The sequence below is a fragment of the Varroa jacobsoni genome, unplaced genomic scaffold (genome assembly GCF_002532875.2).
Source record: "Varroa jacobsoni isolate VJ856 unplaced genomic scaffold, vjacob_1.0 scaffold_909, whole genome shotgun sequence".
In the NCBI taxonomy this organism is placed as follows: domain Eukaryota; kingdom Metazoa; phylum Arthropoda; class Arachnida; order Mesostigmata; family Varroidae; genus Varroa; species Varroa jacobsoni.
This window is the reverse complement of record NW_019213811.1, coordinates 274,057-289,986: the sequence shown is the minus strand read 5'-3', so window position 1 is coordinate 289,986 and position 15,930 is coordinate 274,057. Positions and strand designations below refer to the sequence as shown.

Here is a 15,930-nt window from a genome sequence, read left to right as displayed (position 1 = left end):
TGAGAAAGACTTGATCTAAAGGACGAGGACTGTTCTGAGCCTCTACTCAAGAACTATAAAAAAAAGCTTACGCGTCATAGTCTAAGAATCATTGCAGTATGAGGAAACAAGTAGCCAGAGTTGTTTCCAATTCTTTTGGAAATTAGAAAGATTGGAAAAACGCCGGTTTTAAAAAGCTTTTTTTACATTTCTACCTACTTCTCTTTGGAAAATGCAGCATGGATAGGATGCTATGCTCGCGACAAAACGATAACATCGCTGCCCCTAAATGAAATCGAGCATTTCGGTTATCATCGATTTATTAAAATGAATAAAATTAGATATCTCATTTTATATTTCTAAATAAAAGTGCATAATATGAACATAACAATACGAACGCACGATACCATAAAAACTCGATTCTTATTTTGACGATTGTTGTAGACCATCCCTAAGTTACTTAAGTTACCATGCTACATAGAAGCTAAATGACGTCACAAAAAAAAACGGAAAAAAGAGAATTCGAATTTTTAAAGGGAAAATCTGTGCATGCGGCCTTTGAGAAGGGCAGAAGTGATAAAAAAATTCGCAATTTTTTCAATCTTCTCCTATTTATAAGTTTTTTTTCGATCACTTTCCCGATAAATCTCTCTCTGTTTTGTCTTTATCAATTAATCTATCGCTTAATTTCAATCGCAGAAAATATGCGACTGCGCTCACAGCGCTCCCTAGCGACTACGACAATAGTGCAACGCATGAAAACATTGCCAAGGCCATCGGCGACATTCAGTGCAACATAATATCCATTGAAAGCCTAAAATCTACACGCCGTGTATTCGTTTGATTGGATTCTCTTGCCTTATCTACTGTATTCGCCTACCGTATAGAGACTGATATAGCAGTGACGACGTATTCATCTTCATGAAGACTATCGCCCCTTTTACTTTCCCCCTTGTGCACTTCAGTTTCGCCAATACAAAATAAGGTCATTGTTGCTTTAGCATTGGGCGTATCATTGTGTTAACACTTCTGTGGGGGTGTTCAGCTTTCGTGCCTCTTTTACTATTATGGCCTTTGGGATCAATATCACCATTCTCTGGAACAGTTTGCTTTTTTGTATCTGATGTTTATCCTTGTAATGCGTTAAGGGTTCTCTATTGAGGTAAAATAGAGTGCACCAACTGAATAATATATACGTATGTACCAAGAAAGACCAGTTACCACAAAGGCGTATTATTTATAGACTCGATACATGAATAGCTAATAGCTCCCCGTTGATTGTTTTTCCGTGGCCTTCGTAGGTAGCTGATAGCATCTCACATGCATGAATTCCGCGTCCAGATAAAGAACAATATAGTACCGTATGCACTAGATTAAATGATTTGTCCTTCTTTTGGTCAAAACTTTTGAGTTATTTTTTAGCATGTACGCATATTGTGGTACGTCGTTTGTGCGTGTAAGCTACAATAAAAGGCGCAGCAAAAATATAGCGCGATAGTTGAAAAGTAAAAAAAATATGCATTTTTTTCAATCGTACTAACTGTGACGTGTTCGTGAGTCGCTGACGAAGTTCGAAGTAACTTACCGTGCTAATTGTCAACCATAGGCTGGGCTGCCATTGCAATGGAATATAAACTATAATTGGGCTGAACTTGTATCGTGTGCGGCTCATTTTTCTCATTATCAAAACCTTAAATACTATTTAAAGTAAGTGGGAAATGCTGTATGCGCTCCCCTTTATTGCTTGTGTATTCGAGTCAGCATATTGAAACTTCCCATTTCTGATTTGCTTTGTTGTAGTTGTCGATGGTAGGCTATGCTACGGCATTTAACACGCTTCTTAGATCATAGAAGGAATACAAACTACACTTATCAAATCTAAATAATATAGAGATTGAAGCCACCGTTCGATTCTATTTCTAATTAATAACTAAAGCGTAAAACTGTATATTATCCTAAATTAATTAACCAATTAGTGTAACTGTGGCTCTGCTGTCGGTTGCCACGTTACACGTACATAAGAGTGGCTCAAGATATATGACAGCATTGACATGTTCCTTTGTGGGCAATGTTTCATGAAGACGACATTCATTGCGAGAGTAAATATCAGCCCGTCCTCGATTTCAGTTGGCACTGCCACTGAGGTCACGCTTTTTTGTTGGGCATCACTCTCTTCCTTGATCCTTCTTTAGTGGATGGCACACGTTAACCCATGTCTCGTTTATGACGACACTATGTTAAATATATTATCTTTGATATTATTGGCATATTGTCTTTAAAGAACACCACACGCGTTTCCATCTGTCCTGGAACCAATTCGTAAGAAGCCTATTTCCTTTTTCTCTTATTATATTTTAACTGTGTTTGTTTTTCTACTATTGTTGTTATACATGTTTCGCAGGATGTCATCAACTCATTCTTTCTTTTGAGGATCGTCCCCACTCTTTCAATTTTCGTTTTGAAAGTAAATGTACTGGTAACTATTACTGCTGCTAGCAACCGTCGTTTAGCTGAAAGCCTCCTTGCCGGGCTTTCACCCGTCATCGATGGTTTCCATTACCACTTACATTTTCGAGAAACCGAAACTTATTTGCTAGGCGTACAGTTTTATCGTTAAACAATATATTTGTTTTTACGTTAATTAGTTCCTGGTAACACAAAATCATCTTATATTCGTAGGTATGTTGAAGATACAACGAACCCCCAAGTCGAGGAAGTTCGAGAAGTTGACTGTGTCGTTTAACACTAGTCACGTGTTGCTTTTCCGATTTAAAGCACTGTCATGAAACGCAAGATAAGTGCCACTTCTAAAGCAAGACGCCCGTATGATCATGAGCAATATATTTTCCGTCATAGCCATTGATGTCAGGTTCAGTCGGCTTCAGTGTTTGCTATTTATGGGAACTAACGAGGCGTATTGTAGGAAGCTATAAATCTTAATGCTGCATATTTCTGTTTTTGTACTTTCCCCGCTTTTGGTCAACCCTGTAGCATCGTTTTCGACGTTTCTTTTTTCTTCAAAATGTTTCGTTAATCTATATGGACATCGTTGGTTCGAATTAAGCTTCTAAGGATAGTTTAGTCTATTTTAAGGTATAGTTTTTTATTTTTTTGGGTCGCTCTTGGTTAGTATCCCTCTTTCAATGGAGCTCGTTAGAGCCGTTGCGCAGGATGGCCATCACGGTGCCATTGGGGGGCTGCCTGCTAAAAAAAATGTATATTTATATGGCAAAATGACGACTTTTTCTCGGCTCTAAAATCGTTACATAGACTTGAAAGCTCACGTCTATAATAAGTCGATGACTGCATCATCGATCGCTTTACAGGTACCTTAGTTGATCATTCCAAAGCATTACTATCGCATTTAGAAAGTCTTACAACTCACGCAGCGTCAGGGCATGGCTGCCTTGCTATGGCCAAGCTGTTTCAACGGACGTTAAAAGAATCACGGAAATCAGAAAATTTCTTAAGATTTTTTCAAGTGAGCTTGAACGCTTCTGCACGTGCAGCTGACGACTTGATTGATAGGGATCCAGAAGTCACCCTTGTACGGTACCTGCATGGCCATACCGCCTTTTCAATCAAATGCCTCATCAGCTTTAAGAAGCGATTGGTCTAAATAAGGGTGTGCTCATACCAAAACCGGACAAATACTAGCACAGGTAACACAGACATTAATACAAACCAGTTATTTAGATTGGGCAGTAAGATTTAGTAGAAAGCATATTGGAGGTCACTTCAATTCTGCTAACTTTGAGTGGCCTAGCATCAGAACCCCACGCTCCAAGGTTTTTTAAGATAGCAGAATTCAATAATATACAGAATAATAAATGTTTAATTTTGCAGACTTGTTACCAATGAGCGTTAAATTTTATGCGAAACAGCAATGCAGAGATCCAGTCAAAACCACCCTTGAGTTTCATTGCAAACGATAACATGTAGAAGCAGCGCCAGTCTTGGCCAAATGACAACAAGTGCTAGCTGTGAGTAACTGACAACAAAGTTGTTACGTGCGAAACGTAAAGGTCATCACACAATATTGACAAGTCAGGACGGAACGAGGCAATTTTATTTACTCCAAACCCTACTTCGATAGCCAGGCTGACTTTCGTCAAGTGTTGCTGGTAAGTTAATATATTTCTTTTTCGCCCTAACCATCAATCCATGCATTAGCGTTGACTATTGATCACTATCTTGAAAACGGCTGGCGACCAACAGGGGGAGCGGCACTTACTTACATAGTGCCGCTCCCCCTGTTGCAGAACTTCTGTCAGAGCGCACGAGCGATTATTTTAAATTTGAAGATCTTTTTATCAGTTAAGTTAGCAGTTTTATTGATACGTTCGCTCTGACGACACCTACGTTTGTTATTATGTACGCAACAAATATTTAGAAAAATCATTTGCATCGATGTTTTTAAGAAATTCATATGAAACCGCCAGTTCCTGCTTTATAGCATCCGTAGTGAACAATCATTAACATGGTTGAATTTCCTGAGCATATCCTTCTTTTAGTCGTTAACGTAAATGACCAATTTTTTACGGTTAACAACGGGGTGTATTTCCTAGATGGCCTTTTTGGGGGTTTTTGCTCGAAATTCGAAAAAAAAAAAAAAAGAAAAATGTCTATGAGAGAATTGTAGATAATGAGTAAATTTTGATAGATCCTTTGGAATTTTTCTTTCGCTTAAAATAACAGTCTAAAATATATATGGAAATCTGTATATATGAAGCACTTTTCTCGATACCGACGGAAAGGTTGTTTCGAAATGCTGTTTATGTTTCTGCATTTTAATTTTTGTCTACGTAATGCTTCCAGTAAATGAAGCTTGACGCTGTGTTCTATGCGAAAAGGATTTTCTTCTTGATGGCAACGTTCAATCTTAAAAAGCTGAGTAAGAATGCACTACATGTTCCTATACTTGGAATAGTAAAAAGGGCAAAAAAAACCCTTATGATATCTATTTTGTGTACCTTACAATGGGATAAGAACGCATCTTAAGCTGTGTTTAGTACCTGGATCTGAATCAATATGCAAAGCAAGACATATTGAATATTTGTATCGTATCTACGTTAAATTTTATATATATATATATATATATTAAATTTAAACGTTACGAAGGCTTAGAGTTCCTGAAACTCTAAGCCTTCGTAACGTTTCGGAAACAGACCGGGTTTATAATCGTAATGGAACGAGTAATAATAATAATAATCGAAACCTATGGTTTCAAATATATATGTTTTGACTTAATTAAATACGTATAACGTATTTATTATAAAAATTTCAACTTTTGGATACGTCTACTGAAACTATGTTTAGGTTGGCGTCTTGCCTGAAGGAATCTTATGCTGAGGTGATCTGCATGCTACATGTAAGGATCAATTTCCGATTCGTCGAAAAAACGGTGCCGGGTTAGATGCGCATGAGGTATTTTTGGAAAGATAAAGCTGTTTCGTCAGATTCAGTTGGACGAACCTGCTTACAAAGGTCATTCTGATAATGATAACGCAGTTACAAGATAAAGGAGCGCATTTGTTTTTCCCAGACCAAGCAAAGGGCTTCGGAATTTATCCACATGTACAGTTATGGACCACTATCATGGACGAGTGAGAATCAGCAAGCTAGCAAACCCAACAGGTATATTGCATGCGGGCTGTATCGGTTGCTGACTATATCAGCTCGCGTATCTAGGAAGAAAGCCTAGGAAGTAATAAACCACACCATGTTTCCATCGCTATTTAGGTTAACGTAAATCTCTCGTTATTTGGAAGCTAAAAAGTTACAAAGCTACTTTTTGAAGGCTCATACGCAAATTACATTTCTAAAATGGTATTTACTAAATCGATTGTTTTAACATTGACGTGTTTTATGTACGTACACAAGAGAACTACAGCTACGTTTTCTGCTGGAGTAATTTATTAAGTACCTGAGCTTTCAGTATCAACTACAAGCGCAGACTTTACGTTTTTTGAGCGCGCGTATCGTTGCATTCGCTTTGCTAAGATGTCGCGTTGACTCTGCAGTACCATAGGCGCAGCTGCTTCCTATTTCAGTGTTATGGCTGGAAAGGTCTCAGTCTGCACCGTGCATTTCAAAATTACTTTAATTTGAACGGGCATTTTTTGATCATGTATTTTACACGCCTACACACAGTTCGGAAAAATTGACGTACTCCAAGTAAGGAATATATATATATGTACAGTGAAAACAAAGCATAAGATAATACTCGCAGTCACTCAAGAAGCGGAGAATCCTAGCTAGCATCGCATAACGTCTTATGAGTTTTGGAACATGCTACGTTCAGGTGAGTACATTCAAACGTATGTATGTAAAACTATATGAGGCACGCACTTGCGTCCATAAAGGAAAAAACGGCCGGTAAATGTATCGTAACCATCTTTCGCCGAGTGTGACGGAGGCATTGAAAGAATCGGGCACAACCCTGGCTAATCCTTAGTTTCCGGGAAATTAGAGTAGTTTTGAGGCCGTAGTACCTTGAACGTCGTGTTAAACGGAGTCGAGTGTTCCAAGGTGCAACGTGTCAAGGAGGAAACGTTTAATTTCGTACACTCGAACGGTAAAATTGGAAACAGCGAATTTGAGAAGTCTGCCTCCCGACTTGTTTCCTGAAACTACTATCGTCAAGGGAACCGTCTGGGAAATCAGCAGGAAGAGCAAGCGCAGAGGGAGTGGCGAATGTCTTGGAAAACATCAGTAGCAGCTGTAGTAGTAACACTGTAGAAAATTTTCAAAAGGTTGTGGCCAATGAAATCGCTTTTCAGACGCAGCGGCACCCAGGACAACTAGAATTCCAATTTTGTCGCCAATAGGTGACATTCGTATTAGCCTTATAATTTCTCTTAGGCGTGGTCTTATTATACGGATTTTAAGGAAAAAAGTAAATTTGTTACCGAACAGTAATGCTTTTAGATTGGATCCCGGCGGGACTTTATCCCGTAGAAGACTTTTTGTTGTACTTAGATTAGTGATTTGTAATATTGTTGACCGGGGTCCTGGATATCGTCCGAGTGGTCCTCCAGCGTCATGATACGGTAAGCGAAGGCTGAATATTGGATACAATCTCATCGTCTCAATGCTCGTGTTGCGTTCACGGGAATGAAATCTCAGGAAAGTATGTCTTGAAGCGGTAGCTCGAGTCGGCATCGGTTTAAAGTGACGGCGCAACGGCCACAAGATGAACCAGTTTTAAATAAAAACTGGTTCCTTAATAGAACTTCAGATCGTCGTTTACAGAATAAATAAGCACTACGCGGAAACGGTACAAATACAATGCAAGTGACCAAATTGTAAGGTTAGTGTTTCTTGTAAAACGCTTAGCATAACAACATGGATACGCACAGACTCGCATAGCAGAAAAGGCTCTCGTTATGATCCTGTAATTCTTATTGTTAAATTATTTACTAATGTTGATATGTGTTGTTAGTTCTAAATTGGAACATAAGCCCTTCATTCAGGCTTCGAAGACAGATGACCCGTGGCAAAAAAGTGTATTTTCGGCAGCTGTTATATTTCGGTTTTTGCCGAAGTAAAGGGATCTTCGAGGTAGCCCGAAATATTGTGTCGTGTATAGCAAGAGTTTTATAACTAAGAAGAAGATAGCGAATAGCGAATGAATTGACTACAAATATGAACCACATACACTAAATAGCTGCCAGGCTCTTTGAATATACAGAATGTTATTAAAAACTAAGTCTAAATGCACCAGAGACCAAATGAGGTGCACAAAAACAGGATTAGTGCCGTTGTTAAATACAAAAGACTTCCTTACTTATGATATAAGCTAATACATTACCTAAGGTATATATACCAAATACTGAGACTAACATTTTCCAATTTTCCTTTTATAAAAAATAATATATTTGATGCTGTATGAAATTTTCGGAAAAACAGACATTCGTCTTTATGTTCGTTCAACTTCACAAAATAGTTATGATCATGTGATTTTGTATATATATATATATATATATATAAATTTCAAAGCAATCCTTTCTACAGTTTACGATGGATTGCTTCCGGTTTTAGGAATTTAATATCGTTGCAGTAGTTCGCCCGGTAATAGTAGGAGATCGCTATTCCATCTAACTCGGCGGATAGCTTTAGGCAAGAGATCTCACGGTTAAATAGGCTCAGTTTATGGAACAAGTAGAAGACCACCTTGTTATCATTAACTATCGACTTCGTCAACTTAACATCTTCGTCAGATGTTAAGATGACAGTTGATGATGTTAGATTCGTCAGAACTATTTACTAAAGCCATGAAATGAAACTCGATCTTTTGGTAAGATTTTGCCCTTGTACCTCGGTTGCTTTTGTTGCAAGGTTCGGTATATATTGGTATAAAATGTTTCCGCTTTCATGTATAAACATGTGTTTATCATGTGCATAGAGAAACGTTTGCTCCTTCAAATGTCAGCCTCGACCCTCAATTTCACATTAGCAAAATGCATGTTAGTAATGACATGCTGTCTGATAAAGCAAAAATCGATTAACTACTAAGAAGCCCATGCGGCCACACGTAGACCGTAACATGATAAATGACGTATCGTAAGCAAGGTAAGCACCTGTAAAAGTTACTCATCCTCTATTTGGCAGCGTGGTTATTAATTGTCAAGGTAAGCAGGTTCTGGACATGTGTATCGGTTGCTTCATTGCTTTTACTAATGAACGTGGACTAGCATAAGAAAAACCTGAAATGCAAACACAAAGCACATTATCGCCAAGCTTTAACAATAGAGCTGGTTATGGAAAAACCTTGTTATACGCCGATACATTCTGTTCCCTAGCACTCGATGCCGCCCTCGAAAACATACCTCCTAAGAACAGCAACACCAACAACAACAACAACGATTGGTGAAATAAGAAGCGCCTTGGCCTTGTTTAAAGCTGTTGCTAACTGTACCTTGGCTGTTTCATGTCGGCGAAGGGAGAGAAATTCCCTTCGGACAGAAGTTCTCGTTAAAAAGCTACCGCGTTTCAGCCTTCTTGTTCTCCCATCCAGCCCCTGCGTTAGTTTCTTGAGCAATGGAAAAACCGCTCGCTCTGCGTCTTCGCTCGACTGCAGCAGGCGGTTCCCATCGCCTCCTCTGACCCCCGCCCGTAGTCATACGCCGATCGGCCATGCCCTGGCACACTGGCCCCGTTGCGGCATCGCTGCCAGCGCTACCTACAGCTCTTGTTGCTACTAAGAGTGTTGCTTGTACTCGCATTTGCACTTTTACTTTTTTGTTGCAGTAAGACGCACGGGACTCTGGAGATCCTAGAAGTTCACAAGTGTAACATGTCTCTTAGCAATTTTCCAAGGCAGCAGGATCGTCTTTACAAACGTACGTAGGAAGGAACAGTGCGATACTGCACAGCTACTTGCACCGGTAGGATACAACAACAGGAGAACTGGTAGTATCAGCTGGCGTAATTGCGCTGATAGTCATTGTAGTCTTAGCAGTTGTTTCAAGAGAGCAAGATTACGGGGATCAAAGCAGACAGAAAATTTTGGAGAGCGAGTTTCCCAGCCAGCGCTGTTTTTACGGCCAGAGGAGAGGAGCCAGGCGTAAACTGCAGAGAACTACTAGAGACCGCATCCAGTTGCATCTTTGTTTGCTGTCGATCGTATTGTCGACAGAAGGCAACTGGATCGCGTACTGTTCCTGCCATTATTATGATCACTATTATTATTATTATCTTCATAGGTCTCGTCGTGACCATTTTTTCTCTGTTGCCTGCAGTCGATGTAGTCGGCAGATTCTTGCTCATTTCTCATTGCTCTTTCCCACTGTTACTCCCGCACAATAGAACGATGTCCTTTCTGTGCGACGGATTACACTATGTCAGTGTTGGAAGCAGCCATTTCCCTTCGTAAACAGTTTATCGATCGATGGTCCCGATTGGGCTGGCACCCATTGAAGAAGCTGTTGTTACATTGCCAGCGGAAAGATAGATAGATAGGTAAATATATAATGAATTGAATCCCTCAGTAGCAAAAGGAAGAGAAAGCTAACAGAAACCCAATTCAACAATGCAGACACGTCACTTAGAAAATACAAATTGTGCGAGACAACAATGAGCTTTCAATGAATTGTTGTAGTTTAATAATCTATACATGAACTGCTCAATAAACGAATATTAATAGGTTTTATTATGTAACAATGATATAATAGGAGTTGCAAAAGCAATTGCCTAATATGAACGTGTATGTAGTCTAAGACACGATACACTGGTGTTTGAGGAATAAAAGTTCTTAACAAATAATAAGTGTACTTATGTTAAAACCTAATCAGATACACCCAAAGATAATTAGAAAGACTTCTTTGAATATGTACACATAGATAATTAAGAGCGTATGACATATTTCGGTATCTAAATTGCTGCCTCTTTTAATTAGATAGCGGCTAGCACACGCAGCCCTCTAGCAGATATACACGGTACTAAAAATAAGAGGAAATATCAATTTTCTGCTATGACGCTGCCTATTCGCCTCGGCCTACCGATTCGGTAAGCAGAATCTTGTATGTTTATTGATATTTGTTATATAAATTATTGAATAGCACATTATGTATATAATTTTTATAAGTTGTTCACTTTTGGAGCCGGCTCGCGTGTTAATTTGTTTGTTCGTTTGAGCCAAAAGCAGGAAAGTTCGCGACGTAACTTACCTCTTGCCATATCGATAGTCTGCCGAAATCAAAATCCAGACATCGTATCTGAACTTATAATGTATGCTCTAAAAATTTAATATAATATTGCTTGCCGTCATTCAAAGAGGGAATTATTGAATCCCTTTTATGGTATAATCTCACGATGTATACGGCGTTTTGCTTTCCATTCAACATGTCGCACATGGTCCGAATACTAAAAATATTTATTTATATAGATGTGAATATACAACCGTCCACCGAATTTCTTATCAAACATCCAAAATTAATGTTATATACGGAGTAATTACGTCTTCTCTATGACAAACGTTTGCAAAACTGTTTTCGTTGAAACTTGCTTTGAGTCGACCTATCGGTCCGCTCCTCAGGCATGCTGTTTGTTTCTTGTGCTTCCCATGATTATGAAGGCAAGCACCTCCTATCTGGGTAGTGATCGTAACTTCTACATTTAAAAACGTACCCTTTTCTATTAAGATCAGGTATATGAGCTTAGAAGAGGTCTAGTCATGTGCAAGTGGGTGGTCCAATATATGATACATATAGCGGTGAGCAGTTGAACTTCGTTTTTAATTAAAACTACTTTAAAAGAAATTCAGGTGATCACCGTTGTACCAATCGTATGTATGTAACCATTGGTTTTCACATGACTTCACTGAATTCTAAGCTTATAGACTTGATCTCTATAAAAAAAAAAAGTCCCGTGATTGCGCAGTGGTATGGTGCGAAGCAAGTCGATAGGCTGAATCAAAGGATCGCGCCATTTATAAATAGTATTCTAGGTGACACGTGAACGGAGCTCACCAACTCTTCTAGAACCAAGCCAATATGTATTCAATTGCCTTTTCGGCTGTCATATGGACGTATTTTCAAACAGGTCAAATAGATCTCTCACTACCATGATTATCACTTCCCATGAGGCTAAGAAGATCGATCGACCGAACGTAACATCACCTTGGCTCCTGTTGACGTTGTAAACAGATGTTGAAATACAGGCAAGTAAATGATCCGTTTCCGATCGAAATTTAACTGACTTTACATGTGAGTTTCTTGTTTCCTACGGTAGAATCTATCCAGTTGCATGATTTCTATCCTAATTTTTTGAGAAGCCTGAACTTAATTTTCGCAAGTTAGAAAAAAAATAATACTGTATTTACCATAGGCAACGTCAAAAATCCATTTAAACATGTTTGAGACATCTGTACGACGTATTTTCTCGAGGTAAGTTAACTTGATGCGCCGCTGTTCGTATATGACATGTCGCTCCAAGAAACGGAATTATGTGTAATCATCACTACGTTCCGGATTCCCAATGGTCATATGAAAGAAAGAAATCAATTAGAATATGACAAAATTATATCTTATTTGATTTTCTCCTGCAAAAATGAACGCTGTTTATTAAAAAAAAATCGATATGTAACCTATAACAATAAGTGGTCTTCTTCCAGAGGCACTATCGCCTAGGTCCACAGTATTTAGCAGCATAACTGACTCAATATATTGTATTTAATTCTAGGTCAAACTTGTTAACAATTTAACGTATTTGCGTTAAGGCGAATACGTTAGATTGTTAAAACTTCTGTGCAGCGGCACTCTGCATCAGGACGTAGCGATCCTCTGATGATGATGAAGCAAACTGATAAAGAGAAACTTTACGCAGTTACAATGAGAATCATGTAAACGTTGTAGTGTTTGGCCAAAGACATAAATCATATTTCAGAGTTATCGTAAGGTTTCGATATATGAGAAAAAAAATTTATTCATGAGTATATGTTTCTTATTTATTGATTCCGTAATAAGGATTAATAAAAAATGAATATAGGCAAATAAAAGCTCGTATTTTCTATATGAAAACGAGCCGCTCTTAGCATCGTCACATGAAATGTGCAATAAATTATTCTGAGAAGACAAACGGCATTGAAAACTTGAAGCACTACCCTCTGCAGTCTGTCAAAAGTCTAGCCGATTTACGTACGGTATGTGAACTAAGTGCTATACGTAAGTTAATTGTTTAACCTCAAAATTTCATGTGGTTTAGACCTTTAAAATGGCATTTTTTTTATAAACCCAGAATTAGTACCCGCTGTTCGCATACGCCAGTCAGGGTGAACATGCTGCGCTTTCTGTATGCTATGGGTACATCTCTGTTACAAGATCTGATACAAGAAAGCGGTTATCATCATTGAAGAAATTACTGTTCCGTTGATCTAAGGTTCCAAGCCTCGTATTATGCTAGTATGATGGTGTGAAGATAGTTTAAGGCCGTTTGTCGGGAATTCGGTCTAGTAAAACTTTCTCTCTTAACTTAATTGCACCACATTGTTAAGCTGACTCTATCATTCAAATACAGCAGATAGATACTTAGACTATCGTTTTTGTAAAATTAAGTTTGCCACGGGCTGAATCGTAGTAATTCTATTAACGTAGATATCTAAGTCTAAAAACAATTTGAATGTTTAGAGGTCAAGAAGCGGAGCCTATACATTTTGGGAACAGTGTTGGGTTATATGGACCTACTTTAAAGATAAAGTACACCTAGACTCGCATCTGAAAATCTGGTGCACACATCTTGTATCCAATCTTAACAACATTAGACGTCTTTTTTTTATGTATTTTCTTCCTCTTTTCCCTAAAATAGTATCAATACCTATAAAATAATCGCGATTAATATAATATCTCTGTTAAAATAACAAATCCGAGGAGGAATAAACCCCATCTATTTAAACCTTTACTTTTCGGATGTTGTTTTGAAGATTACATGAGGCTACAATGAAACGCATGTAGAGGTGCACTTTGTACGGAAACAACGGGAGAGTGAAGTAAATATTAGAGAAGGTGGTTCTATAGCCATCTGCAACATTGCAGATGGAGATCTAAAACAGCTGGCAATGAAAACTACAAAACTACAAAAAAAAATGGAAACAAACGGAAAGCGCAAATATAGCCGATTTAACTCAACGCGTAGTTCTAGCCTTGCGAAGATGTGTTATAGCATTACAACGATTCTGGCCAAAAATTCAACAGAGAAACAATGCAACAGTTGCTGAAGCATTTACAGTCAGCCTGGTTTATCATCCTGCTTCTCCTCCACAAATTCTGCCGTTTCAATATAGTTACAGCGGTTTCGGTATCGATGGATGCTCTAGGTCTGACGCAGCAAACCGATATGCTAAATAGGATCACGGCAAAGACTCCCAATCTTCCAAGGAACCCTTTTCGGCGCTCCTTCAACATTCTTCGCTCTCGCTTTCCTTGATCTGCTTAACTCTGTCAATTCTTTTGTCGATTATGAAGTGACCGCCGATGTGAAGGCCCAATACTTCTGGCGCTAACTCAGTACGGAACGCCGCTAGCCAGTATGATAGCGCTCTTTGGGCTCTTCAAGCAACTCGTACAGGACTAGCTGTTTGCCGTTTTCTAGGTACAAAATAAACGCCGCATCCTGATGCTGTCGTTCAGGCAGCAGACGTTTATGTCAACAAGTTTAGAGTTGGAAATGGTTGCCTCCCTGCTTGGTGTCGTGGGTAAATTTTTCAAGCAAAAAATAGACTCGTCCTTCCGTCTCGCGACGCAATGCAAGACTGTTCAGTCGATCGTTTGAAGAGTTCGTCGTCGGGGTTTGTGTGTCTGTATGTATATGTGAGGAAAAAGCGTTCTTAGGCTTCGGTATCCGGAAATGACTCGGTATCTTCATCCAACGGTGATGGAACGCAACGAGGGACGGTTTCAAAGCGAGAACATTTTATGGTGACTAACTAGAAATATTGTACTGTGAAGCTGGGAATGTGCACCTGCTTAAAAGAACGGATTCGTGTAAAAATGTGCATTAGCTTTCCCGGTAGATGCTCGTTATACGATTTTCGGATCATATTTTACCGAGATTTGCAGAGTTCTTTGAAGCTTTGTTCTGAACCAGTTCATTAGAGATCATTTCGCGTCATTTATCAAAGTGGTATTAGCTATTTTCAAATTAGATGCTTGAGTTTTAGTAGATTTGCGAAAAAAAGGGTTTGAAATGCAACCGTCTCTAGACCACAAATCTTCGACAGAATATTGATGTTTTTGGTAGTTAACAGGTGAGAATAACGAAATGATAAGGAAGACGAAAAATGATTTGTTGGTATCTTCGTATAGTGAGTTCTTTTATTGTGCCTTCTGCGCCTGTGGTCTTCTCTGATTATATGGGCAACTATGTTCCCATCACGACAGCGCTAGAAGGATAATAACAAATTCATTTTATTAACGTTACGTTTACTGGTCGCTGTGTAATGTTCAGTCGCTTATAGTTTTACCGCAGCGTACTTCTGTTCTGTGTTTCGGTTTACGCTAGCCGGTGGTGCGTAGGGGAAAGTAGGACGCTTTAGAAACGTCTGCATTTGGTTCTCTAGCTGTGAAGCAAATGTGATTTTTTCACTGCTAAATTAGCCGCCTCGTTCCTTTGTGCGAGGTGCGACAGCAATGCCAAATGAACAGCATATTCTCCTATGTCGTAATTTGTGTACGTCGTTCAACAATGAAGACACGTAGAAGATAGCATGCAGAGCTTGACCTAGCAGCAACCGTTCGTAGTCTTGGCATCCAAACGAGTCCCCATCTTGTCTTCCAAGCGTTCGCTCACCTCTTTCGTTGCCTCTTAGCTGTACTTCACCGTTTTTGTATGATGGTGTCGGCAGAGAACTTCTGAAAATGGGAAGAGGATACCTCGAGGAGGAAGTCAATAACAATAAATAGTCGCTAGTGACGAAGGATATGTATGGTAGCAACGCGGCCCTGAGCTATTTAACAATGGACGTTCTCGGGAGACTCTGCAAGTTTACGTTGCCATCGAAAAAGAGCTTTCGGGCCAATTCCAACAATTGACAACAGAGTATTGGCTACAAATGGCCACTGGAAATACAAGATAAGCAAACGATGTGAAAATACGCAAAGAGCACTGTATTTAGAAACTAACACAACCTATAGCGCTATACGCAGTCATAATACCATTTAGCAAATTATTACACAATCCGACAAAGATAGCCTACAGGATGGTCGTCTACTCAGTTACTGTTGAAAATAGTAGAGAATAAGTTACGGTAAGCTTTCATAGATTAATAACTTGGCAAAAATTGAGCTATGAGCAGTGATAGGCAATATAGTCCTGTCCTTCTTATATATATATATATATATATTTGGGGTAGGTTGGCCTACATGGGCTGAAATTTTGTTGAGGCTTGTCGAAATCTTCAGTAGTTGATGTGGCATGCCGCTATCCTCAAGCGGACGAACAAATCAAGCACGTACC

The 15,930-nt window shown here is 39.0% G+C and overlaps 1 protein-coding gene and 1 long non-coding RNA gene across 3 annotated transcripts in view; one reads left to right on the top strand and one right to left on the bottom strand.

Moving 5' to 3' along the window:
• The first annotated feature begins 3,902 nt into the window (after positions 1-3,902).
• LOC111264882 (uncharacterized) lies at positions 3,903-5,726 on the top strand. Its single transcript, XR_002683137.2, has 3 exons — positions 3,903-4,103; positions 4,798-4,873; positions 5,299-5,726. It is a non-coding gene; the product is annotated as an uncharacterized LOC111264882 (long non-coding RNA).
• A 5,797-nt stretch (positions 5,727-11,523) lies between these two features.
• The window catches only part of LOC111264879 (uncharacterized), a 29,336-nt gene continuing 24,929 nt past the window's right edge, over positions 11,524-15,930 (bottom strand). Inside the window, exons 5-6 of one of the 2 annotated variants that reach the window (XR_002683134.2) lie at positions 11,804-11,940; positions 11,524-11,608 (exon numbers count right to left, since the gene is read on the bottom strand). Coding sequence is in view for 1 of the 2 variants with exons in the window: in XM_086970236.1 (XP_086826362.1) it covers positions 15,068-15,326 (259 nt within the window). In the remaining variant the exon portion in view is untranslated. Of the gene's footprint in view, positions 11,609-11,803; positions 11,941-14,727; positions 15,327-15,930 lie in introns of those variants that run through there. The other variant, XM_086970236.1, reaches the window with a different exon arrangement.